The following is a 25,123-nucleotide window of genomic DNA, read 5'->3' on the forward strand; positions in this document are numbered from 1 at the left end:
AAACTGAAACACAAGAAGATCCATCTGAGCATGAGAAAAAGCTTCCTTACTGCGAGGGTGACTGAGCACTGGAACAGGCTGCCCAGAGAGGCTGCGGAGTCTCCTTCCCTTGGAGATATTCAAAAGCCATCTGGACACAATTCTGGGTAACGTGCTCTAGGTGACCCTGCTTGAACAGGGGGGTTGGACTAGCTGATCTCCAGAGGTCCCTTCCAACCTTAACCTCATTCCATGACTCTGTGAATCTCTGCAGCCTCTCTACAGGCAGGGACAGCCACTTTCTTTCTTTGCATAAGAAAGTCCTTGTCCCTGCCTGCTCACTGGAGCAAAGTCTCATAAACCTTGCCACAAGGTGACTAGAGGAAGACACTATGGCTAGTTCCACCTTCAGGGAACAAGGCCAGAGTGCACAGTCAAAAATTACGCACATTCCAAGCCAACCTCCTCCTTTTCTCACTTCAAGCAACCTCATGAAGCCCAACTTGGAAGATAGCTATGGCCACATAATGCAAATTCAGAGTATTAGCAGTGAAGATGGTATCACCATACTAGATGAAAGTTGGTGTTAGTAAAAGAAGGAAGCCAGCCTGCAGATAAACTGCTCCTACACTGTAGTCATGAGGTTCCCGAAATTGCCCGAGTGATTTTGCCTTCCTTCCAAGTAGCCAGACACTAGCAGTGACCTCCCTTTCCACAGGAATAAATGAACAGCCATCTGTCTATGACTCCCTTAGGTTAATAACCCACAGGTTAGCCTTAGTTGTTTTAACTGCTCCTGGCATGTTATCTGTAACTGATTCGCCACTGTGGTGCTGAATCTCTCTTCCAGCTTCTCTCATTATCCTCAACAGCATCTGCAGCAACTGATCCCAGGATGCCAGGTACATCTGCTCTGAAGAGGCTGGTGCTGCAGCTGGGTTCCTTTGTGCCTTGCGCTTCTGTTAAATCTGTCACCTGTCCCCCGCTGCAAATGTTTGTAGCTGTGTGATTCATGATCATCCCCAGGAATGTGCAAGAGTTCGTCGACAGCACAGCATTTTCGCACGGTGAGACAGTCGCAGCACCACCACGCTTGGTATTTAGTACTTCTTCCAGGGTTTAAACTCACCCCGACCAAGGGACCTTTGCTACAGGGGAGTATAATATCAAAATTAGAAGGAAAACGTTGCTGGCATTTCAGGATCACATTGCCTGATCACAGCTTGATTCAATATAAAATAATTTGTATGCTTAGAGTGTGACAGCTCAGAGTTAAAGGACAGGAGTTTCAGAAAACCTCCTTACCTTTGAAAAATTTCTCTTTTAGCAACCTTAACCCGCCTGGATTCAACAGGCCTGGTTCACCTTATTTATACCAGTCAGCTTCATAGACAGCCGACAGCTTGGGAAGAGAAGAGAAGAGAGTCACAGCTTGGGATCCTAGTTCTCATTCACAACAAGGAGTTTGTCCCAGTTTGAAGGTATCTGGGAACCCAACAGCAAGTATAAATTACCTGTGTCCATTCTCAGGGCTGCATGCACTGACTGTACCTAACTGGATATCAGGCTACTGTCTCTATGTCTAGTCCTTACTAGCAGCTGATGGCAGATTAACGGGACGTGTGACAGACAGTCAAAGTAGAGCTATGATGGAATAAAAGGAAAGGTACGTACATCTGCCTGCTTGGCAAAGTACTGGCTATATAAATACTGCAAGCAGATCCCATGGGGAGAACCATGCTTTTAATCACAGTTTGGCTTATTTGCCTGTATGGGTCTCAGCATTAAAAGCAACCTCAGATCTGACAAAAGGAGGGAGGAGAAAGAAAAGGAGATGAATCTTTGCACAAATAGGGGTACAAAAGTGACACTCAGTTTCAGTGGTCAGTGAAATGACCAAACAGATAGAAAGACACACGGTGAGTGAGATCATATCAGCATTTCTCACTTCCATTTCTAGCTAGAATGAAGTCTTAGTTCCCAAAGCCCTATCAACAACACACAGAGAATCACATCCTGAACTACAAAGCTTTGTGGTGTTTATCAAAGGGCCCTTACTTTGGAGGGGGAAAAAATACAAACAAAACAAACAAAAACTTTAATAAAGAGACAGCTCTCTCATAGGAGTAGGGAGAAAAAAAAAATACAGATTTCACATCAGAAATCTTCTGAGGCTGCTCCGTACTACAGAACTGACCTTCTCATACATTGATGTCTGCTAGTTGAAACTCTGCTATTTTCCTACTCAGACAAAAAAAGAAAAACACTCAGGACTGCACTCTACTCTTAGTGACACTAAGTTTAATCGGAGTGACTGAAGGCAACGTTTCATTTCTACATGGTGTGTTGATTGTCCTGGATATCTCAAGCATGATTTTCATCCCTGATTATGTGTGTTTGGTCTACGGCAAATGCTACAGAGAACGTCCTAAGTTCGGGATGGACACTTTGAAAGACCATAACAACTGCAAAGCTTTAAATACTTGTAAAGTCTCCCTACGCTTCCAATATTGTTAAGCTCTGATTTGGAGCTTGGCTGTGTGAAGGTGCAGAGCTTCTCAAAATGTTAAAATGCTCACATTAGAGCCATGAGGAGAACACAGAAAGACTGAAAAGCCTAATTCTTTTCTCATCTTGCCTATACTAATCACAAATGGGTGCCTACTGAGCCAAACCCCTTGCTCACTATCACACTCCCACGAGGGCACAGTGCCACCATGCGGAAACTCTTCTTCCTCTCTCAGGGCTCACAGACAACTTGGAAATGCTACGGAGAGGCCACCTGCAGCCTCAGTGCTGCTCAACATTAGTTACTTTGCTAATGCACTAGCAAACCATCAGCAGTTGAGCTCTGTGCTGAACCACGGCTCTCTGAATTTAATTTTATTGAGACTAATGCAAGTTTAATTTCTGTTAAATATTTGTAATCACATGTCTAGTGTCAGGGCGGCTGCTGCGGATGCAGTAATGTAGCTGCTGCAATGCACAGTTCCTGCCACTCACACTGTTTCCTCTCGGCGAAAAATGAAAGCCATGAGGAGAAAATCATCAGCCAGACTCGAACAGACCTCCAGAAAAGCAAGATGCAAGCCCAATCCCTCTTCCCCTGACAGACCAGGGCAGCACACAAAATAGGGCAAAACGCCCAAAACAAAGCAGGACACTGACACGGACCGTCCTCCAGCCCGCCGCCTCCAAAAGACCCTCAGATTCAGTGCCTGGCTTAGGACGTGCTGGCAAAGAGCCAGCTAACCTTAGCATTAGATTGGAGGTCAGCATTAAAAGCCAAGATTCAGTCCCAACTGGGTAATTCTGTCAGCAGGAAAACAAACAGCAGGTGAGCGCCAACGGAAGTCTCTTCTTAGTGCACTCAGAATGTTATTTAAACACAGCCTGGTGACCTATTTACTCAATAAGGACTGTAACTAGCCTGCAAATTAATCTCAACACATTTCTCGACAGCAGAGTGAGAAATTAGCTTTTTTGGAATTCTTTTTTAAGTGATGCTGCTGACACATAAATTTTCTGTATCCAGATTTAAAAAAAAAAAAAAAAAAGTAATTAAATCTAAAAACAAGGTCTGTGTTTATATTCCCTGATCTCTACAATGAACTGAGGCAGAAGGGATCAAGGTGAAGCTCCCTGAAGAAGCTAGGGAAAATAGAGGGAAATACCAAATGTTAGAAAACAAAGTTTGTTACTTGTAACTATGCAGGTGTTCTGCATTTCCGAATGGGCCTGACACAAAACCTACTGAAGAGATGGTGTTTCTTTCATTCACTTCAATAGGCTTTGGGTCACACCTCAAATGCAGCAACCCCTCATCTTTACTTCCATTACCAAAACATTTATGAACTCTAGCGTAAGCGCTGCTCTCCTCATTCAAATAGACCGATGTTTCAGGCCAATAATCACACAAAAGATAGATGAAACATTCTCATTATTATTGACAATAAAATAAGATCCATCCTGCTTAGCCTCTTTTACCGTTGTTCGTATTTAACTCCTGGCATAAACTTAATGAACAAAACCTGAAGCAAAGCAGCCCATACCAGATAGTACATTCTAATCTGAAATTACATCTCCTGTTTTAATGTGAAAACCCCAAAGCACCTTTGATGAAAAAACACATACACCTCCCAGATATGCAGTTTAGCATTAGCCTCTACGTATTCAGCAGTGAGAACCGACTCATCGTCTGTCTGATTTAATCAGGAGGCAGCGCTCTAGGCCGGCATGATCATCTGAGCTCCCACAACATGCAGCTCTGGAGCTGGCCCCACTGGTGTTCAGTCTGGCCTCTCCAGGCTGCACACAGTCTCAAACACATTCAAGTTAACGGCAGTGGGAAAACTACAGAACAAGTTTTCTTTATGTTCTGCATGGAGGAACACGTCCATTCCCTGTCACGCTTGACAATTCGGAAAACATAGGCAGGGTGTTCTGTTTTGAACCATCTCTCACTAACTGAGCCATGAAATCGCAACAGAAATCCATATTCCACAGTTCATTTCTTACCTTCAACAGCCCTTTTGGGAAGTCTTTACCATCATTCATCCCCTGAAGATTAGCAATGAACTCCTGACAGGTCATCTTTTTTCCAATGTTCTGGAAGGGACGACAGAGAAACACAGCATCATATTCATGCTGCTTTCCAAAATGACGTTAGTAAGCAACACCAGATGAACTGCATCTCCTTGCTTCTGCTCAAGTCTGAGGCAGGCAGTCCTGAGAAGGTATTCCCAGGATTATTCAAATGCAAGCATCCCCATATGAATATATTTGGAAAAGGAAATGTGCCCTTGGACCCCAGGCCCCACACCCGGCTGAAAAGAAAAACAGCTAAATACTGCAGGTTAATGAAGAGGACGGTAATGAAGGTCCCTCGTTTGTACATGGTACCTCCCACACCCACATCTTCAGGGGCCCTACCAACCTCTGACAGAAGAGCTCTACTTGATCCTGCTGTGCAGCATAAAGAAATAACCCGCTGAGGCCCTTTCCAAACCTTTCTCTTATGATTTCCAATCCTCACTTGCAGTGGCAGCTGCCATGCAACAGCAGGATGCCCAGAAGCAGCCACTGTGTTTTCTGGTTCCCAGGGTTGAGGCTGCCTTGACATTTCCAAAGAACTCTTTTCTTCTCCTCGCTCTAATTCTCAGACTGAAACTTGCCAGATAGATTGAGTCATGACCAGAAAGGGAACTGCTGTGTTCATGTAGGACCCAAACTTCTCCATTTGGAGGGTGCTCTCAGCTGCTCTTTGGATCCAAGTCACCATCACCGCTCGGAGGTGTCTGTCCTAGGTCCCCTTGGAGCCCTGGGCGCTAAAACCCCACACCTGCATACAGAGAGGGCAGCAGTGAACTGGTGAAAAGAGGGACTAAGGGAGATCTGAGGGAAAGTGAGCTTCTAGGCCTGATTAGAGCTGGCCAGTAGCTCTCATCTGTGAGCCTCTGCCTACAGCACAGGGTCCTCATGGGCTGTACTGCACTTGTTGCCTCTGCCTAGAAGAATACAGCAGAAGGTATCTGCCTGGTTCCGGTCTGCCAAGTGGTCTGTTTGCTTTCCCCTGAGGCAGCAGCCTTTGAGCTTGAAGCCGTCCTCCTTGCCTTGCCAGCCAATGCAAAGTATTCACAGCCTGGAGTGGAAGAGCTCTCTGTGCAGACATGACTCAAGTTAGGAGCGAGAGCCCAAGTTAATGTAGCAGTGAGGCCCCAAGAAGGGGATCAGACTTTACTACAGATCATTCAACGTTTCAGTTACATGACGCCTCGGACTGCACGTCTTTACTTCCCCTCCCGACTGTATGACCAGGGAGAGTTGGGAAACCACCCAGCATTGACCGTCAGCATCTAAGGAAGACCCCTCAATCTGTGGCCAGCATAGATCAGCGCAGAGAAAGCAGAGAGAAACACTGCTTTCCAAGCAAAGGGAACTTCTGGGGAGGGACGCATGATTCACCACCTTCTGCATCAAGAAGGCTCCTAACAACACAGTCTGGCCGTTACCTTGTCTCCTCCGGTTGGCTATGCAGAGCATAGCTCTTCCCCACCTTCCCTGAAGCTATTCTCACAGAGTCCCAAACGCTTCCCTCCTCCCCGCAATAAACTTCAGCCTGTTTCTGTCCATTTCCTCCTTATATCAGTTTGCTGTTTCCCCATGTTGATCAGAACCAGTAGCAATGAGGCTCATTGCACCTGCTGAGCCCTGCTGAGGAAATTAGCGTGGCACTGAAATGGCTGTGTTGCTCCAGGACCAAAGCTAATGTCTCTACACAGTACTACACAGGTTCAGGCAGATGTAGCAGGCAGTTTTAAGCTAGCTTAAAAATCTAGAGATTTTTAAACATGGCATCGCAGTCTGGGTGACAACTTGCCAGCAGAGAAGCGAGCATGCATCTCCAAGACACAATTTGTGAAAATTAACTGTAAAAACAGAAAGACAGAAGAAGAAACTACAGAAAAATAGTTACAGAAATTTAGTTATAGAGAGAATATAACTCAGCATGACATGAACAAATAAAGAGATAAGTAAGAGTTTGTCTACAAGAGCTAAGGGAAAGTGTGAACCGAAGGCACAGCAGCTCTCCTTATAGCCCTACAAGCAGTTGAGCTGACTGTGAAGTAGAACTGTCCACACTTAGTATTAGTATGTCAGGAACAAGAATAGCTCACTGTAGACAAGCCCTATGACTCATTTGTTTCCTGCTCTAACAGAGTCATGCTAAGGATGGGTTGGAGCAATGCTTATTAGGCAATTAGGGTATATGTGCAAAGGGCTGCATTCCAAGTCAGAAATGCCCAACTTACCACCTATGTAGAAAAATGAAAAGCAACAAGAAGAAAATCAAAATTACAGGGAATCCCAGGAAGAGAGAGAGAACAGACGCCCGGCAAACAAACATTGCTGCTTCATCCATGTAACAACACACTAATGACTGACAGTAGGACAGAAGGGCAAGGTTAAAGAGTCCTACAACAACCATAGCCATCCTAGCTTCAGCTGCAACTCTGTGGCAGCAATATTGGGCCAGAGCCAGATCTCTTACTCCAGTACCTCAAAAAGACAGCAGGGCCCACCAGAGCACCTGCATTCAAGAGAGCAACGGGCAGCGCTGCCAGGCTTAGGCACATGTGGTCGCCCTCTCTGGACTGCCACGCAGGGAGGCTCATTGCTCTGCAGAAGGGGATACCAGGGAAGCACCTCATCTGTCAGGCAGACAGAGACAGGCCAATTCCCAGTGTACCGGAGAGAAGCAGGATATATCAACAGTCACACCAGGGTACATTCCCATACCTCCGCTCCCTCTCCCATGGGACTGAGGCACTCCTTAGTTGGGGAAGGGCCAGTATTCAGAGAAATAAAAAAAAATCCTTTGCAACTCCTGCTTGTACAGCTTTCAGATGGGAAATGGGAGGTGGGTGTCAAATCCCCCAGGGAAGCACAGATGAACCTTAGCTAAATTGCCCACGCTTGCTGCAGAGCTGCACCCACATAGGGCCAGGCCACCCTTGGAGAGCCCAGGTGCCCCAGGAGGGCTGTGCCAGGCCTCCCTCCGCTGCAGCCTGACCCCCCTGCCCTTGGTGCATAAGGTCTGCAGGCACTCCTCTCCTGGTGCACGCCTGCTGGACCTTCCTGTTTGGGATATGGTGGTGATGCCAGGCCTGGCACTGCTGAGATGACTAGCACTGGCACTTCATGGGGCCACCCTGCAGCAGGCACTTGCCTGCCTGGAGGAGCCCTGGGTGGCATGGTGGAGGTCCTCAGCTGGAAAGAAACCCCAAAAGCAGCAGGCTGAAGCTACAGCTCTTGCACACTGATGCACTGCTCTTCCCTTGGCTCTCCCCTTGGCCGTGACGGAAAAGGCCACCCATCAGCTCAGGGTTACCATGCACAGCAGTCATAATGCACCATGAGCGCTGAAATACACGTCCCACAACTGCTGGCACTGTGAACCACCTGAGTGTGACCGAGAGGACTCAATCTGGAAGCCGATTTCCCCTGGGCAGTCAATGGGGAGAGGCATGCAGAGGGGGCATTTGGGGCTCCTGTGCAGGACGCCCACGCCACCCCTTCCTCCGCTCCCACGGCTCTGTGCACACCAAACATTACAATGGCTGAGCAGCACGCTGGTCCTCCCAGGTCTTCCCCCGTGTAACTGGCTGTGTGCAAACACCACTTCCTCGCATGACACTCTCAGCCCCTTTCTGCCTCCCTTCCTGCTTCTGCCTTCCCAGATGTTTTTACACTCCGGAAAGGGGAAGCCAATCCCAACCACAGCTTCCTGGCCAGGGCCAGCTGCCTTCACTGGGAAGGATGAGACACACACCAGAAAGAAAGGGTCCCGAGGACAAGGAGCATCCTTATACATAACAGCAAAACCAGGCACAATGCCAGCCCTGGACACAATCGCTCCCAGGCATGCTGGAAAGCCTTGCCGAAGATTACAGCTCTATGAGGGAGCGCAAGCCTATCTCCACTTGCTTTCCACACTGCAGACGTTCAGGGTGCTTTAACAGTATGCAGGCGGCGAAGGGATCCTGCTGCCAAAAGACCACCCCTACCAGCACAAAGTTGACTGGAGCAGTCTACATGAAGATGTGTATACTCACATGGCCATGCAGGTCAGTGTTCAGCAGCATCATGGCACACGTAAGACAGTGAACCCCATCTGCAGAAAGAAACATAACCCAAGTCATATGCAAGCCCACAACTGGACCTTTAAGAAGAGTGCAAACCAAGCCTCATAGCCTAATTGAGTCTGTCTTCTTAATGAGTATCTGTTCATCAAGAAACACACATAATCAAGTAAATCAACAGTGAGGTCATCCCACAGCTGCCAAGCCAGAACAGCCTTTCTTTCATCTTTTAATGACTGACAAAACTAGTGTGCAGCAGCCACAGAAGGCAAACAGGAAACTATGCTGTCTCCCTTTTCTTGATAATACCAATACCACAGCCTGAATCAGCTCCTCCTTTTTCATTTGTTCTCATGACAGAACATACAAAATAAGCTACGTCCATTCTTGTCTCAGTCTGTACGGACACAGACATCTGACGGTCTGCCTCTGCCAAAACATCTGCCCCTGAAGTGTGCAGAGTGGGCACAACATGACAGCATCCCGGTTTTCTCCATCTCTAGCCCCCTCCTCATTCAGAGCTCAATTAGACTGAATTTTGCAGAACTTTAGTCGGCTAACGTTGCCTGTGCTCCATAGCGGGTAGTCAGTGCTTCAGTGATGTCTAAGAAGCAGATCTTGCAGCAAAACTCTCAACAAGCAACCAATAAAGGCTGGCTCCATCCCTGGAGTCACCATGGTAGCAGTGCAAAGTCAGTGCAGACCACTACTGGCAAAAGAGGACACCAATTTTGTTTTCTCCCTTTTCCAGACATCCCTTTAGAGTCCCAAAGGTCTTTGTTTATGCACAAACCCACACATAGGTGACACTATCCACTGTGCCATTTAACACCACAGAAAATTCAGGAACCAAATGCCTCTAGCCAGTTTCAAAACATGAGGAACATACTAGAAGAAAATATTTTTTTCCATCTGCCTGTCTTCAAACACATGGTGCCACCTTCCCTTCACTCGCAGGGGTGTCATGAAGAAAAACAATAATTTATAAGACACACACACACACACACACAGCAGTGAGACACTTAAGTAAAAAGCTTCATCACTAAGTCTGGATAATGACCATACACAATGTCACTCTGTGCTGTAAAACAAAGAGGTTGGGGGTAGAGGGAGGGGCAAGGCAGGGATGGAGATGACATCCTTCAAAGTCAGTGGGACTATCACAGGCTTGAATACCCGTAGGATCAAGCCCTTGCAAAAGGATGTTCCCCAAGGTCAGGACCATGTGTTCTTACACTGTTTGCACAGGCCCTAGCACCCAAGCAACGCCCCACACCTCCAGCAAAGTATTAAATAAGAGAAGCAGTACTATCCCTAACAGCACTAAATTCAGAGCAGCTTGAATCTGGGGCTGTGGTGCTCCAATTCAGGTGCACGTATTTCTGTAGGGTAGCCTGCCCTCTCATTCCCAAATCACAAGTGCCTCCAAAGGATGAAAACAAGAGCGGGGAAAAAAGAGAAAAGCAAGCAGCAGTGCACTCACATGACTCCAATCCAAATGTAATCCTTGATTTTCACTGAAATGAACAAGTATCTTTCTTCTGCAGTGGAGCACTTGACTACTGACAGTGGAAATCCAGCATCAGAATTACTGAAAATGCCTAGACAAAGTCTATGGTGCTCACTTTAATCCCTACACTTGCTTGTGCTCTGAAGTGGAAAAGTTCCTACAGCAATCTGGACTGCAGTAAAACAGCTACATCAACATACAAGTCATTATTTCTATCCAGAAATGACACACTTATTCTAATTGATTGCCTTGGGTATCCTGAAATCGGAAAGGCATTAGGAAGAGCACAGGAATGGTGTGGGAGCAGAGCTTCTCTTGTTGCTACCTATTCTTTTCCTTGACACATCAACCAGTGATGCTGATGAGGCACAAAGCGGGCAAACTTCACTCTCCCGTTAATGGGCAAATCACAACACAAGGACCCCGGAAGTGTGATGGTACCTCAAAGTGCAGCAGTTACATGCTGCTCCTTCTGACTTACACTTGAGACCAAAGTCACAAATGAGCCCATGCATTTTTCCTTTCTTGTCCTCCTCCTTTTCTCGGCTTTCAATGGTGTGTGATCAGCCGACATTGGAATTACAGGGTCAGATTTCCCTGCTGGCATGAAGGGGCGAGCACAGCAGAGGCACATCAGTGGACAGCTCGTCCTCTTCTGCGGTGCCAGCTTTCCTGGGTTTGATCCACACGCTTGTTTGTTTCCTCAGTCAACTTCCAAAATGACTGAAAATGTTGGCAAGGAGGCAGCCTCCAATTGACGTGAGCTAGTCTAGATGAAACCATGCCAAGGTCTGGATACTGCACCCAAAATTCACTCCCACAACTGGCAAGAGCTGGCACGTCTGTTGCCAGTGCATGCAGTGAGACATGCACTGAACTGAGATGAAGAGTGAACCCTTGCTCTTCCACACAAGGTGGGAACTATTCACATTCGCATATAGGTAGCTGGAGCACAGGCACCTACATACACTCTAAGTCAATGACACCAAAGCCAAAACTAGGGATATTTATGTCTGGACATGTTTAAATTAATGATTTCCAGTGAAGAGGCCTTAATGCCTTCCCTGACTGGGTAGCAATACAGATTTTCTCTGCCTTACTACGATTACGTGTACAAAATGAAGAGGATTTCCATGCTCACCACAGGCAATTTCTACGCTTTAGCACAGCAGCTACACATCTTCAGTTCCCAAATACACACCACAGGTGCTATTGAAGGCGAGAACGAAGGAAGAGGGAGACCACAGTCCTTGTTATCAGAAGTAAAATTACCTTGAGTCGAAATGGTGTTTGGGTTACACTGATAGTATCTGCTGGAGAAGTGGATTAAAACTCTCTCTCGTTCCTGAGTTTCTCCAATAAGTGAAAAGGCTTTAAAGAAACTCCTACAAGAAGCGCAGAAAACAGAGAAATTAAAATCATAAATCTCTTCTGGCCTCACACAGCACATACAGCACAGCATATTTCACAGTAAGAAATATGCAAGCACACACTAGAAACTCAGTTCCAAGAAGCCTTCCTAGGAAAACAGATTATTATCCCATGTGCATTTAATCCTAATATTACAGTAACTCAACCAGAAGTAGTTAGAGTACCGCTGGTCTCAGTCATAGAATATATAAGCTAGTAAACAATTATACTCTTTAAAACAGCTGCTCTTATTTTTAGTGGTTTTCATCATGGCGGGGAAGGCAGCAGGTGGCATTTATGGAGGATGCTCATTCAGGTGCTCTCTGTCCTCTTCGAACTGTCCACTAGGCCTGTATGCTTTAACTTTATACCTACTACTATTCCCACTGAAAGCCAAGGAACTACTCCAGGCAGTGAAGGCAGGCAGGTACACTACAGACTTGGAGCCTGGCCTGGATGTGCAACCCTCCGCAGGGAGGGACATGTACAGAGCAGCCATCACCACACCAGTCGCTTTGCAGACGTTAATGGACTTGCAAAGGGGCAGTGTCACTACTTGACGCACAGGAAGCATCTGGCAAAGGGGGCAGAAGAATCACAACTTCTCCCACTGCACTTCAGGAACAGCAAGAGCAACCTGGCCTTCTTAGATTTCCCCTCACAACGCTCCAGAGCACGGCGCATGGGGTTGGCACATACCTGGGTCCACAACCTAGAGACAGTCTCTGAACCATCCCCCTGTTCTTCCTACTAGAAAGGAAAAACTAGCCTTGTTGCCAGTCCTCATGAAGAACCTCCGTACTTGCCGAAATTCCCAAATCCTGGAGTCCAAAGCTGACCTCAGAGGTCTCAGCCTACATTTATTTGTCAGGCTGTTACTAAAAGAGCCTGAAAACACAAAGCTTACGGGTCTGAAGAAAGAAGGCACATAAAAATGAGTGTCTGATGATAGACAATTTTTGAGTATCCGATGAGATTTAAACTAACAGCAGATATGAGAGGCCTGGGAAACATTACAGGAACATTCAAGGTTATCTAGCCTGCGTGAATAAGTGTTAATTTCATTTCTTTGATGTAAGGTCAGAGACAGGCTGTACTTGCAATGATATCACACCCATACAGAGTGTGATCTGATGGGTAATAACTTAATTTGACATGTAATGCATTGCAAATAACCAGATTCACAAGTAGTTACAACTGAGGCTTCCCAGGGTTTCTCATCTCACAGCTGTGAGGGAGGCAGGGAGACAGCCCGAACGAAGGGCAGACAGGAGGGACCTGAGAGACGGGTGACGGGAGCAGGCCCCTACGTGCGAAAGCGGAGGGTGAGCCAGACTGGAGAGATTCAGGACTGATTCTGTCCATGCTCAGGACTCACCGCTGACTGCAATACACCCTACACAACAGCCTCCCACAGTCTGGGGGGCAATGTGGGTCTGGACCACAGCCAAGGGCTCTGACAAGCCAAGTTGCCCCTGGTTTAACAAACTGCGGCCCCTCAGCATGCCAGCAGTAACAGGGAGGCTACTCACCGCAAACGAGAGGCAAAACATTTTGGCTCGGCTGAGGTTGAAGCCAATGCTTTGTGCTCAGCCCGTGCTGAAGGCATGCATCTGGCCATTACTGCAGCTTGGCCAACAAGCGGTAATGCAAGAAATCTCAGCAAGTCCCTTGTGTGCCACAGTCACATACCAGCTAGAGCGTATTTTGCAGAAGGTCATGACTATTAATATTAACAGGAGATCTACAGGGAGAAGAGACCTCCTAAATATGTGCCATGAAGTAATTAGGTATTGGATTGCACAATTTAAAAGATGAGGTATATTTAAAACCATGCTTCATGGCCCCTAGTAACCAAAATAAGGAGCAGATTTCCTACTACCAATGCTGCCACCCCTCCAGGACACAGCGCTCTGGCTTTGCTCTACCCAAACACTTAAGCGCTGGATTAACTTTTTAGCAGGTGTTTCCACTGTCTTCAGCAAGTTGGACTCCGCTTTGCTTTGCCGACAGGGGCTGGCATTCATGTTGTTTCCTGGAGCAATCCCTCTCCAACTAATTTTGTAAAAGGGACTGGCAGCAAGGGCCGTTGGTCTTCCGAGCTTTGTATCATTAGGAGTAAAAAAAAAAAAAAAAAAAAAAAAGACTAGAGTAACGTGAGCCAGATAATTAAAAATTACTTTAAATTCCTCTTCTTTAATGTCACTATTTAACTGTCGGAACATCAGCAACTACACTAACAGGCCACTGCTACACACATTTGGTATTTTGACTCATAGGATTAAAAAATATTGAAAGTAAACATTGTTAAGGCCTAGTTCCAGGATAAAAAGGACATGAATGTTGAAGGGATGGGTTTTCAAACACCCACATAAGCAGCTACCAAACACTCAAAGTATTTCCCATCTGGAAGCTTTTGCTGTTCTGCACATTTTTAGACACCTCAGAGGGACATGGCGAGGGGAGCTGCCAAGCTGCTTGCAATCCTGGCCCCTTCTGTACATGGAGCAGCTGGGCAGAGCAAATGCCACAAGGTACCAGCCGAAAAGGCTGCGAGCCCTGTGCAATTTCGCTGTAAACAATGTCTTTATCCTTCAGCAGCACTCAGTAGATTACCAGTCCCCTGTTCACCAAGTGACTAGTCTTTTTTGTCCCTCTCTCCTCTACTGTGTCAAGCACGTAACCTATCTCTAAGGAGGTCAACCGAAAAGTTTTCTCCTCCAGGAAACGTCACCCCTCCAACGGTGTTACAGCGTACACCATCAGGCCAAGGCAAATAGGAGAGAAAAGGTCCATCCCAGAGTGCCTCACACCTCCCTTTTCTCCCCTGTAAGCACTCATAGGGCAACTGCTTCAACTGGGACAACACAAGAAACAGCACTGTTACTAAAACAAGAATGCAAGGTTTGCAAACAGGCACATACCTCAGCGAGCAGTCCAGCGTCATGCCCGTGAAATCAAAAAACTTAAGGTATTCTTCAGCCACAAGTTTGCTGAATTCGTTGCTTTGAAAATAAAATAAATAAATAAAAATAAGGGTCAGTCAACCAAGAGTGAACTCTCCAGAACCAATGCTATGAACAAGATGGCAAAGGCCTTATTCCAACACGTACTTTTTACCCAAATGTTTCGCCACATCAGAGCGTTTGAATCTATCCAGATGGTAGAGGCGTTTGGCCAGGCGTTGGGCTGCTTCCAAATTGCTGCTGCTGCCATTGCTGATATCACGGCCCAGGGCTCCTGCAGCATCCTTCTCCTGAAGCTCATTGCTCCCCATGGTAGCACTGGACTCTAACACCATATTCTTCAGGCCAACATTGCTACGGTACAGAATTAATGGGGAAAGGAAAAGAAAAATAAAAAGATATGACAGTTCTGAGAAGGACTTAATTTGTCTCAGACTAGGAAGCAATTAATGACACAAAGTCAATACTACATGATACAGCAAATTCCACCTAACCGAAGGAACTGGGTAGAACAGGGATATTTATTTAGCGGTCAGAGCTCAAAGGGTTTAAACACAGAGGGACGAATCTGGGTTCCAGCATTTTGCTCTGCACTCACCTTTTGAGAGTGCTGAGAACGAGAAAGCCCAAAACTTGGTACTCACTTCACAGAAGACCGTTTGCTACTATCAGCCTACAATTTACACCTACCAATAAGGACTCCTTGCTCACTTCTTGCACTACTGTTTCTAGCCCAGCTGGTCGCCAGCAGTAGGTACCCAAAGTCTTTGAGAACAGCTTGAAAGGGTGCCCTGCAAGAGGGAGGCCACGAGCCACTTTCCACAGGAAAATGCAGCGAGCAAGCCAGGATATGCAGCCGCTCCAAGCTGACCCAACAGAAGTCCCTTCCTCATTCTTCTCCAGTTGTCCTGGAAACACTGCTACTCTCCAAATCTAAAATAACCTCTGCAGAAGTCTCACCAGCACCCGTGCTGCCCACGTGCCGTGGGCATCCCGCTGGGAGGCATCACCAGGAATAGGAGGGCTCCAGGCCAGGAACGTGTCTTGGAGAGCGGGACGGAGATGCGAACCATGGGGCCGGTGCGGAAACCATTTGCTTTTCTCCCACTCCCTCATGGCTGCCATGATTTGCCTTGCGGCTGCTCAAAGTCAGGATGCACAGCATTGCAATCCCAGGGCGCTTTATATAAGTCATGCATTTATAGATTCCTCCCACTTCTACTACAGCAGGAAAGTTCTTGCTGTGTACTTGTTTCGCTTCTCCCGTCAAAGCAGCAAGTCCTTCCACTTAAGAAAGCGCTCCCCCGCATGCACCCCCCCCTGCACACAGAGACTTTTTTTTTTTTTTACTTTAGCAATGCTTTTCTCCAACAACTGCATGAAAATTCTTGCATAAAAACATTTCTGTGTGTGTGTGCAACAGCATTTTTATTTAAAAACAAAAAAACCCAGAAATTCTTTCCATTAAAGTCCCGTTTACACAGGGCTAATGAATGCCCAGCAGAGGTTATGAGCAGGGCAGATACGAGTGGAATGAGTTAAAGATGATTTTAAACATAACCCTGCAACATACCACAGTTTCATAAGCCACTGTAATCTTTGAGCTTGACAAGCCATGGTGGAGAACAACCAATCACCGGACTCCTGTAACAATTTTCTAGTGATTTACTGCATCTTCTGCCAGTCATTTATTAACTCTTTAAAGATGGGATCTTCATATAAGGTAAGCTTCAACTACAAATTTTGCTATTCTGCATGCCTCCTTCAACGCAAATCACCGCAACGCATTACCAGGAGGGAATACGCCTCTCCGCCCAGGCATGGTTTCAGAAAAAGGAGGTGCTGTGTTCCTGTGGGGAAGCAGGCTTGCCTTCATTTTGCCGCTGTTTGCATCCTCCTAGTACTGTCGTAATATCACTGAACAAAAGCATCAACTTAATCTTACTCGATGGGGGACGTTTTATGGGGACGAAGGAGAGCAGGTAAGCTAACACAGCTACAGGGCCTTCCAACACAGCAACGCGGCTGCGAAGGCCGCTCTGGCTTGCGCAGCCTCGCTCGTAAATCACAGCCCCGTTTCACCACTGCTCTTCATTAGGGCAATAATTATAACCGTGAAAGACGGCCACAGCTGACAAGAAACATCTGCATTCTGCTAGGAATCAGTGAACTACGGGAGTCGGTGTTACCGCAAACCACCATCAGTTTAGGAGAGGAAGCGCCAGCATCTGCCACTCACTGAAATAAACAGCGCGGCAGCTCCCGGCTTCTGTTTTGCTGCTCGGGACAGCGGTTCAGACCTGAAAAGGGAACACACCCAGCAAGAAGAGGAGAGCGCTCCTTCCCTTCCTCTCAAAAACTAGCTGACAGGGCTGCCTAAGAAACAACCTCTGTCTCCAGCTTTCCTGATTTAAAGCTTCATCCCTGATGGGGAGTGTGCCAGGACATTTACCAGCTCAAACGATGCTTCACCCCGCGAAGCATCCTGACCAATTAAGTAACTTATTACCAGTGCAGAAAGGGGCCACGGTCAGTTAGCAGGTGGTTTGTAACCTAAGCCTCTTGTTCAGGGAAAACGCCAAACAGGTGGTGAGACCTCAGCTCTCCTATGTTATCAGGTGGGGAGAAGACACCGGTCGCCCGCATCACTGAAAACAGAGCGACACCCTCGGATGCGCAGCCTAGCTATAGCGAGCTGCCACTTTAATGCCCCTTATGCACAGCTCGTTTTGGCAGGATCCCATGGGTGCTACACAGGACTGTGCCGGGCAAAGGCTGGCATCTCTTCTCGCCTCCCAGCCTCAGGCGGTGCATCGCTTCGCTTCTATGCCTCAGTTTCCCCAGCTGCTGAACGGAGATATTAATACTGGCCTCTCGCCGCTAAAGCGCTTCAAGCAGACTCAGATTGAGGGCTAGGAATTATGAAGGCTGAAAACAGGTCTATCTTCCGCATGCAATGATTTCTACACATGGCCAGCCCACAGCAGCACTACTAGCTAAAGAGAGCTAGGAAACAGCTTCAGGAAGCAGAGCAAGAATACATAGGCTGGACACTGATTCCTCATCCGGCTTTACTTATCCCATTTATCACATAAAAATGAGAAACCATCACTGACAGAAGTGGGCTGGAAATGTCATATATTTTATTGCACCTAATCCTGAATTCAAGGCCAAAAGAGACTATAACAATACTATGGGGTAATTGCCTGTATAGCAACAGCTGCTGGTTTTCATCTACAGACTCTTAACATTAATCTCTGACAGCAGGGAAAACAAACAAACAAACAAACAGAAGCTACAGAAAAACAAATCAACCCTCCAACCTTTCAGTCACATAGCGCGTGAGCTCTAACTAGAAACCAGCTCCTTACACCTCCTTATTTCTGGCCTCAGCAATGCACTTCACATACATCCTCCCCACCTCTTCTGCCAAAGCACCCCCAGATTCACAGCTGAATGTGCAGCCGCCCCAGGACAGCATCGCCAGTAGAAATCACGGCAATTCAGCAAACAGTTGCTGTGGTAAATTCAGCATCTCTAACTGCAGCAACGCTCACTGATGAAGCACAAACAGCTTGTAACATCTGTGCTGCTGCTTTCCCGTAACACGCTCTAACAGCTACAAAGGGTCTGAAAAATTTTATACTGTGTTTTCACTTACCTCGTTATTTACCAGATCTACGGTGATCTGCTAAGTCCCAATGCCAAGGAATATAGACCACGCTGTGCTCCACATGTAACATACTTGCTCTGCTCAAGAATTTCCTAGATTAACTTTTTTTGGGTGTTATTTTGAAATTGAAAACCTCTACCACAATGTGCATTTGGGGAACAGCTGCAACTTCCAGTCAAAACCGGAGGGAGACCAATAACACAGTGGCAAGGATACAGGTGCATCTCATCTCACACAAGTTCAATTCCCCGCTTGACTGCGCTGCAACTGGAAACTTCAGCCTGAGTTATCCCCAGTTTCAGCGGCCTTAAACCTTGGGACGCTGTCCATTTTTTTTTTTTTAATAAATTTGAGGGGAGTGGGGAACCTTCTCTCAGTTTTGTCCCAAGGGAGAGAAGCACCGTAACTCTTTGTGCAACGGGAAACAGCTCCTGCTCAGACACCGCGCAGATCCCAGCAGGCTGCGGTCAGGGCTGCCGTCCGACTGATACTGCACAGCAGAGCACCTCTGACTTGTTCCCCGCCAGATGCATGCAGCTCCCTCCCCGAGGAAGGACCGTCCATGCGGCATGCGCACCCAGGAGCACGCAGCTTCAGCCAGGGCTTGAGTGGGACGGGGCTGTGGCCACCTCGGGTCTCCTTTGGAAGGGCAGGAGGAGGAAAAGGGAGAGGGCTTTGATAACACCTGTTTTTTCCTCAAACAAACCTGCATGCTCCTCATACCAGCTTTAGGCATGCAAAGTCAGGCATTTGTTAGCAAAGTCCATCACAGCAAAACATGTAACGATTAAAAATAAGGAAGGGCGGAGAGGAGTTACGGCTCTCGGGAACTAGGGCCAGAACAAATGTTCTCTTCAGCAGGGGAACGGCGCCTGCCAGGGGACCAAACTAGGGTCAATACAGTTTTTTGCAATGCTAAGCTGTTCCTGTTGTTTTAAACGCTCCAAGTATTTCCCCCTTCCCCTCAGTTTTAAAATGAGGCACACCTCCTTCCTCACCTATAACCACCAAACTCTGGCTGCGAACAGCACTTGCTGTTTTTAATTCAACAGCACCTCAGCAGTGGTTTTCCACTTGCAGCATCAGAAACACAGAAGTACGTGGCTGGCACGAAACCAGCCTGGATTGCAGAGGAACAGACCTCGCTCCGGGAACAATCCCGCCCGAGGAAAACGAATCCCTGCCCCGCGAAGCTGCAGGGAGAGGTTCACGCTCAGCCAGCGTTAGGCTCCCATAGTTCACAGCTGAATATATGTAGCTTGTGGCACGGGCAGAGTTTTATGTCAAAGGAGCAGAAGCGGTGTGCTTGAGCGGACTGCTGGAAGGAGTATCCAAGCCACGGGAAGACGAGAGATCCCGGCAGCGAATGACCAACCGCACAGACAGGCTCGGAGCTGCGTTTCAAAACCACGGCAGGCAATGTAGTACCTTCCCAGTTAACTCCAGTTTCCAGTGCTCTTCCCATACACAACTGTAAGAAGGCGTTGGGGGGTGGGGGGGGGAATAATAATAATAATTCCCTTTCCTGGCAGATGACTCACTCTGCTTTTTTACTCCGAATGGTTTAATCAGCTTTGAAGTCCTACGTACGGGTTGTCTTCAAAGACAGGCTTTGAAGTAGATCACTCTTTGAGGACTGACACAGCTGCACTTCTCTGCAACTCAGTTCAGTGGGCGTTTCACGACCGCAGCATCCCTGAGCGTGCATGAAGGGAGGAAGGTTTCTACAACTCCAAGCACCCACTAAGCATCCACTAAAAAGCACTCTCTGCTCAGCTTCGTCATGTCACACAGAGAAAAGCGAAGAAAAGGAAAAAAAAAAAAAAAACAAACCCTATAATCCCTCATTTGTTATCAATAAAATAAGTGTGTAAAGTCATCTTCAGGGACTGAAACGCACTGCACGCTGCTGCTTAAAATAACCTCACGTTCCCTGTGATCATGTTCCTTTCTCTTTGATTAGAAGAAATCCCACAGGTCATAAGTAGGGAGCTAACAGCTAAAATGTTCAGAAAACGCCACTCCTGGTAGGCCTGCATTCCAGCAAGTCCAAATCCTGTCTTTATACGATCAGGGCATTAGGAGTTCAAGTCCCACCGCAGGCAAGGACTGCATTACGACCCCACACGAGAGACAGCGCGTCCTTTATTAGGCAGACACGCTGGCGGTCTCAGGGCTCCCTGTATGAGTATTTCTGCCAGCTGAATGCATGCACAGACTGGATGAAAAACCCTGCTGTCGTACACATCAGCACAGCCCCGTGCTCACCCGTAGGACCTGGACCACCTGCCACCGCACGTAAGGAAAAACCAGTCGCAAAGCTTGCATTTAAACACCAGTTACCTCAGTCAGCAAGCGCTCGGCTGCCGGGTGTTTCGAGCAGGCAGGGGCTCTCCCTCCAGCCCATCTGCCCGGCCGTCACTTTCCCCGGGAGCACCCTCCGTGCGCGGCAGGTGCCCAGAGCCCCCCGCGTGCCCGGCGCCCGCGCGACATTTTCCCACGCTGCTCCTGCGGCTTCCTCCCGGCCCCGGGGTTGGGGGGGGGGAAAAAAAGCTTGGAAAGCGGCAAAGCACTTCCCCCTGCTCCTCCGGGTCCCTCCACCAGACCCGCTTCGAAAGCCCACGGCAAAGTCACACATGACCCCTCGCTACTGCTCAGTTTAACCGTTTGGAGACCGGCCCAGTGAGCACATGTTAATGGTGCAGCTGGTCCCGCTTAATTGTCCCCCTGGCAGGGAGGAAAGCAGATGCATAGAAATACGGGGGCTAACGTCTTTCAGTGCAGGCTCCCAGGCAAACATGCAGATGGAGGGTTTCAGAGCCAATAGTTTTTTTCCACAGGAGTCTTATGTCGCAACCCTAGAGTGAAGTGAACTCCCCTTTTCAGAAAGGATTGCTCATAGTAATAAAAAACAGAGCTCAGCGATAACTGGAAAAACAGAAAACCCCCACAGCTCACCCAGCTGTGCTAGCAAGCAGTCTGAATGTTATGTGCGCTGTCCCGCTTTGCCAGCACTCTTGCATCAACTCCGGAGCTGAATGTACATGTACAACTCCCCCCTGCCCAGCCTTGTCCCCCTCTACCCAGGAGGAGGAGGAAGAGAGACAACCAGCACGGATGCAGAGGGGGCTCGACTGGCAGCCAGATGCAGCTAACGGAGGAGACAGCGGGCTACACATCGCAACTGACTTGTAGCTGGCACGCACGCTTCAATTTCAGCGAATGAAGGCTTTCTTGGCCTAAACGGCTTTGACTTTAATGGACGCGTGCCAACACATGCCAGCTCAGAAGCTGAACCGCTGACAGCTTCATACTGAAGCGCTTTGTGCAGCGGTCTGATCAGCTGCTCTACCTTTTTTTTCTTTTTTTTTTTTTTTGGTGGTGGTGGGGTGGTCTCTGTCAGCTCCTGGATTTTCATTTTGTTGGTTTCGTTTTCAGAGGAGGCTGGGAACTGAAGAGGTGAAGGGTCAACAACCCTTTTTCCTAAAACAAAAGTTTATTTAGCAAGCAGAAGCAGTCTTACAAACCCTCACCAAACTTGTTATCGCAAACCCCCTGCTAACCATAGCACAAGCCAACTCATTTCTGTGCGTCCCGAGAGCCTAGGTAAAACGAGGATACCCTCCTCACACCAGTAACCCCAGGGATGGGAATGGCTTTCCGTTTCTGAAGCTATGAAGGTGTGAGATCCCGGGGCAGACCCTGAGCTGCCGGAGAGCCGCCGACAACTTCCGAGAAGCGACAGAAATCTCCCCCTGCTCTGACTCAACCACTTTGTCTTTGCTCGGGTTTAACATACCAGCGCCGCTCACCACGGTTCAACACCTGACAGATGCGGTAGCCCACATGCAGGCAAGGGCACCCCAGGGCCTCTTTGCCTGCAGATGCGTTTCGTGTGTTCATTTCTCTGTGACAATAACTGGCTATACTCCTCAGAACAACCACCCTTGTGCTAGGCGGGTTTTTCCCCTTCAAGGGAAATCAGAGGGGTGAGAAATGGCTTCTCTACCTTTGGAAAGGTACCCAAGAAACATGACCCGCTGTCTGCCAGGCCCACGGGTATTTTTTACTCCCTTTATTCACTCTAAGCCTTACCCCAGAGAACAGTCCCTTTCACCATCCTGTTGCATCACTTGTTCTTTAAAATGACCATGAGTTTATTTGCTTATAGCTGAAACGGCAACTGCTGCTGCTGCTGTCTTGGCAGTGATGTGAGAAGTTGCTCCTGCTTTCGAAACAAATGCTTTCAAAGGAAAATTGGCATAGAAATGCAATTGTAAGAGAGCTCCTCTTTGGCAGGATGCTGCTGGCTAGCAGGAGCAGCGAGACGTGCGACAGACCCACCTCCCAGAGCTCAAAAAGACATGAGCTTGAAATAAAGCTGCAATTACTCCCAACTGTACCGCTACAGGCACATCCAGATGAAGAGATGAAAGAAATGAAATCTAGTGTTAGTCTGCTGTAAGTGTTCACGAGCAATTCGGACACTTTCCGCCACATGAATTTCACCTCCAGATGAAAGACTTTATGGCAGGAAATATTAAGTGCCATCTTCTGACAGCCCTACGTACCCGAGTCCATTGTGAGGTAAGCCATGCCTGAAGGCCAGAAAATGGTCACGTGAAAACACAGAGATCTTGGGCAGATTTTTATGCTAAATGAAAAGCCAGCCAGGTCATAAAGTGAGTTTCCAAAGGGGGGGGGGGGGAATCCTACCAGACACACGGGACTGCTGTTGGACAGAGTAATAAAATTAGTGAATACAGGTTACACGTAAAATATGCAAGTATTGCATAATATACCCACACTGAAAATCAAATATAAACTATCTTGGACAAAAATACCAAAATGCGAACTGAAAACCAGAATTATGACTGACAGGCAGAGCACTGATAAAACGGGAGGAGACAAAAAAAAAATCAACTTGGAGACTGGGTTTAAAACTGGTTTTATCTATCAACATAATTACTGCCTGGAAAAAGGAATAAGCAGAGTGCCAACAAAAAAAGCACCCATACGCAGAAGAAAGAAAACTGCCTAAAATCTACTACTAGGAGACTTTAAGAGGCCCAAAACATTAAATAACATGACTTGCAGAATTTGCAGAGCATCAGCAATGCTCTGAAGATGATGGCAGGTGGCAAATATTTCACATATTTGAGGATTAGGAGCTGCAGTACAGATTTTTTCCCCTTCTCTCTAGATTTTAATAATCTTGGGCTGAGTCCTACTGACAGGGACCACACCTTCTAAGATGAGTCAGGAGGACAGGAGGAGAAATGCCATAAGTTGGGGGGGTTTTTTTGTTTTTTTTTTCCCCTTTCTTGTTCTAACCGTAGTGCACAGGGGAAGAGAGAAGGGAAAGTCTACTGTAAAGAACGCAAAGAAAAAGAAACTGTCTGAAAGCAGAAAAGGAAGAAAGGAATCAGCAGGCAGAGAAACTTCATGCTTTACTTAGACGCTTCCACTGCTTCTCTGTCGCTCATTGTACATACAGCAAAGGCACCAGGGGAAAAGCAAGTGATACCCCACCACACTGGAACCGCTTCATCCCACCTTGACCAGTGGGAACGACTACAGCTAGCTCAAACCATGCAGACTCCTGGTCCCTAGACAGCACCTTGCAAGAAGTCTTCTATAATGTCCCCTGGGCAAGACGGACCCCCAGAGGCAGGTGCCTTTGCTGCCCCCACAGCAGGCCTGCGTGCCGAGGAAGAGAACCCACCCCGCAGGGGCCGCCACGGAGGTGTCCCCCTTGCCTGCCTCTGCAGCGTGGCATGGCGACAGGTCTGGTGACAAAGCTCAGCCCCTGGATTTGCTATCGTTACCCTGAGCAAACCTCTCTCAAGTCTCATAGCTCCTGGATTTTGGCACCTTTGGGCTCTGGATGCTTCACAGAGATACCACACTGCCCGGGGCAGGGAAGCTACCAGTTGCTTCACTTCCAGCAACTGCAGTCACTGCTAAAACATTGCATGCGCTCCCCTTCTTCCCCCAATTCTCCTACCCCTCGATGGAGAAACCGAAGCCCACCTCTGCTGCAGAAATCTGGCTTTTAGAGAGAAACAGCTATTACATAACTAGGAAAGATAATTAAACCCAAAAATAACAACAAGAGCTGAAATCCTTCCTGAAGGACCGTAAACTGCACACACTTTTCACTCAGACTTCCCCATCTCGTCTCTTCTGCGTACCACCTGCCAGGCATGAAAAGGTAAGGAAGCTTTACTGAGAAAGGATTACTCTTAAAAAAACAAGCCAACCTGTCCTGCAGCAAGGCTCTGCAGAGGTTGTGCACGAAAACCCACAGGCTAGCTGATATCCTCCCTGCTCTAAGAAAATACTGCAGGTCCCTGCCACAGCAGTCACAACCAGTGTCACACAGTTTGCGTAGGACTTACTGCATTTAACCGAGGCCAGCAGCTGATAGGACAGCAGGGACGAAATATCCAGACACGAAGGAGCCCCTAGAAACTTGGAGCCTACAAGCCTCTAATCATTTTTTTTTTTTTTTCCTTTTTCCAGTTGCAAAGGCATGTGACTGGCCTTCACATACCAGAGCTGACCCCTCCCAGAGCCAGTGATTTCTTAAGAGCGGAGAAGGATGTTACCCTCCTGCTTATTCATTAGAAGATTAGGTTTCGATGTTATGCACTAAAACCTCACGCCACCTAGGGTCCATGTGCCATCTATACTAGGGATCCTTCCAGAGAGATACAGGAGATGCTGAGGTGTGTCTAGGGGCAAACACCAGGGACCTGCTCCCAAGGTGGCCTGGCCTCCTGGAGCACCTGCTCCTCTTCTCCTATTAGACATCCGTTTTCATTTTCAGGTGTGAACCATTAACTCATTGCTTTCACATCCACCCTCTGGTTCTGTCCTGGACCAAAAAGAGCTGTCAGTCTTCTACAGTCTGTTCCACCATAAATTATCACTGCTACTT

At 47.6% G+C, this 25,123-nt stretch overlaps 1 protein-coding gene across 5 annotated transcripts in view; it reads right to left on the bottom strand.

Moving 5' to 3' along the window:
* PSD3 (pleckstrin and Sec7 domain containing 3) overlaps positions 1-25,123 on the bottom strand; it is a 116,055-nt gene that overhangs the window by 57,197 nt on the left and 33,735 nt on the right. For all 5 annotated transcript variants that reach the window (XM_009687556.2, XM_068926708.1, XM_009687559.2 and 2 more), the window contains 5 exons: positions 14,655-14,861; positions 14,466-14,546; positions 11,404-11,516; positions 8,595-8,653; positions 4,498-4,587 (listed from right to left, as the gene is read on the bottom strand). In XM_009687556.2, the coding sequence (XP_009685851.2) occupies positions 4,498-4,587; positions 8,595-8,653; positions 11,404-11,516; positions 14,466-14,546; positions 14,655-14,861 (550 nt within the window). The remainder of the gene's footprint in view (positions 1-4,497; positions 4,588-8,594; positions 8,654-11,403; positions 11,517-14,465; positions 14,547-14,654; positions 14,862-25,123) is intronic.

The sequence above is a fragment of the Struthio camelus genome, chromosome Z, assembly GCF_040807025.1.
Source record: "Struthio camelus isolate bStrCam1 chromosome Z, bStrCam1.hap1, whole genome shotgun sequence".
NCBI lineage: Eukaryota > Metazoa > Chordata > Aves > Struthioniformes > Struthionidae > Struthio > Struthio camelus.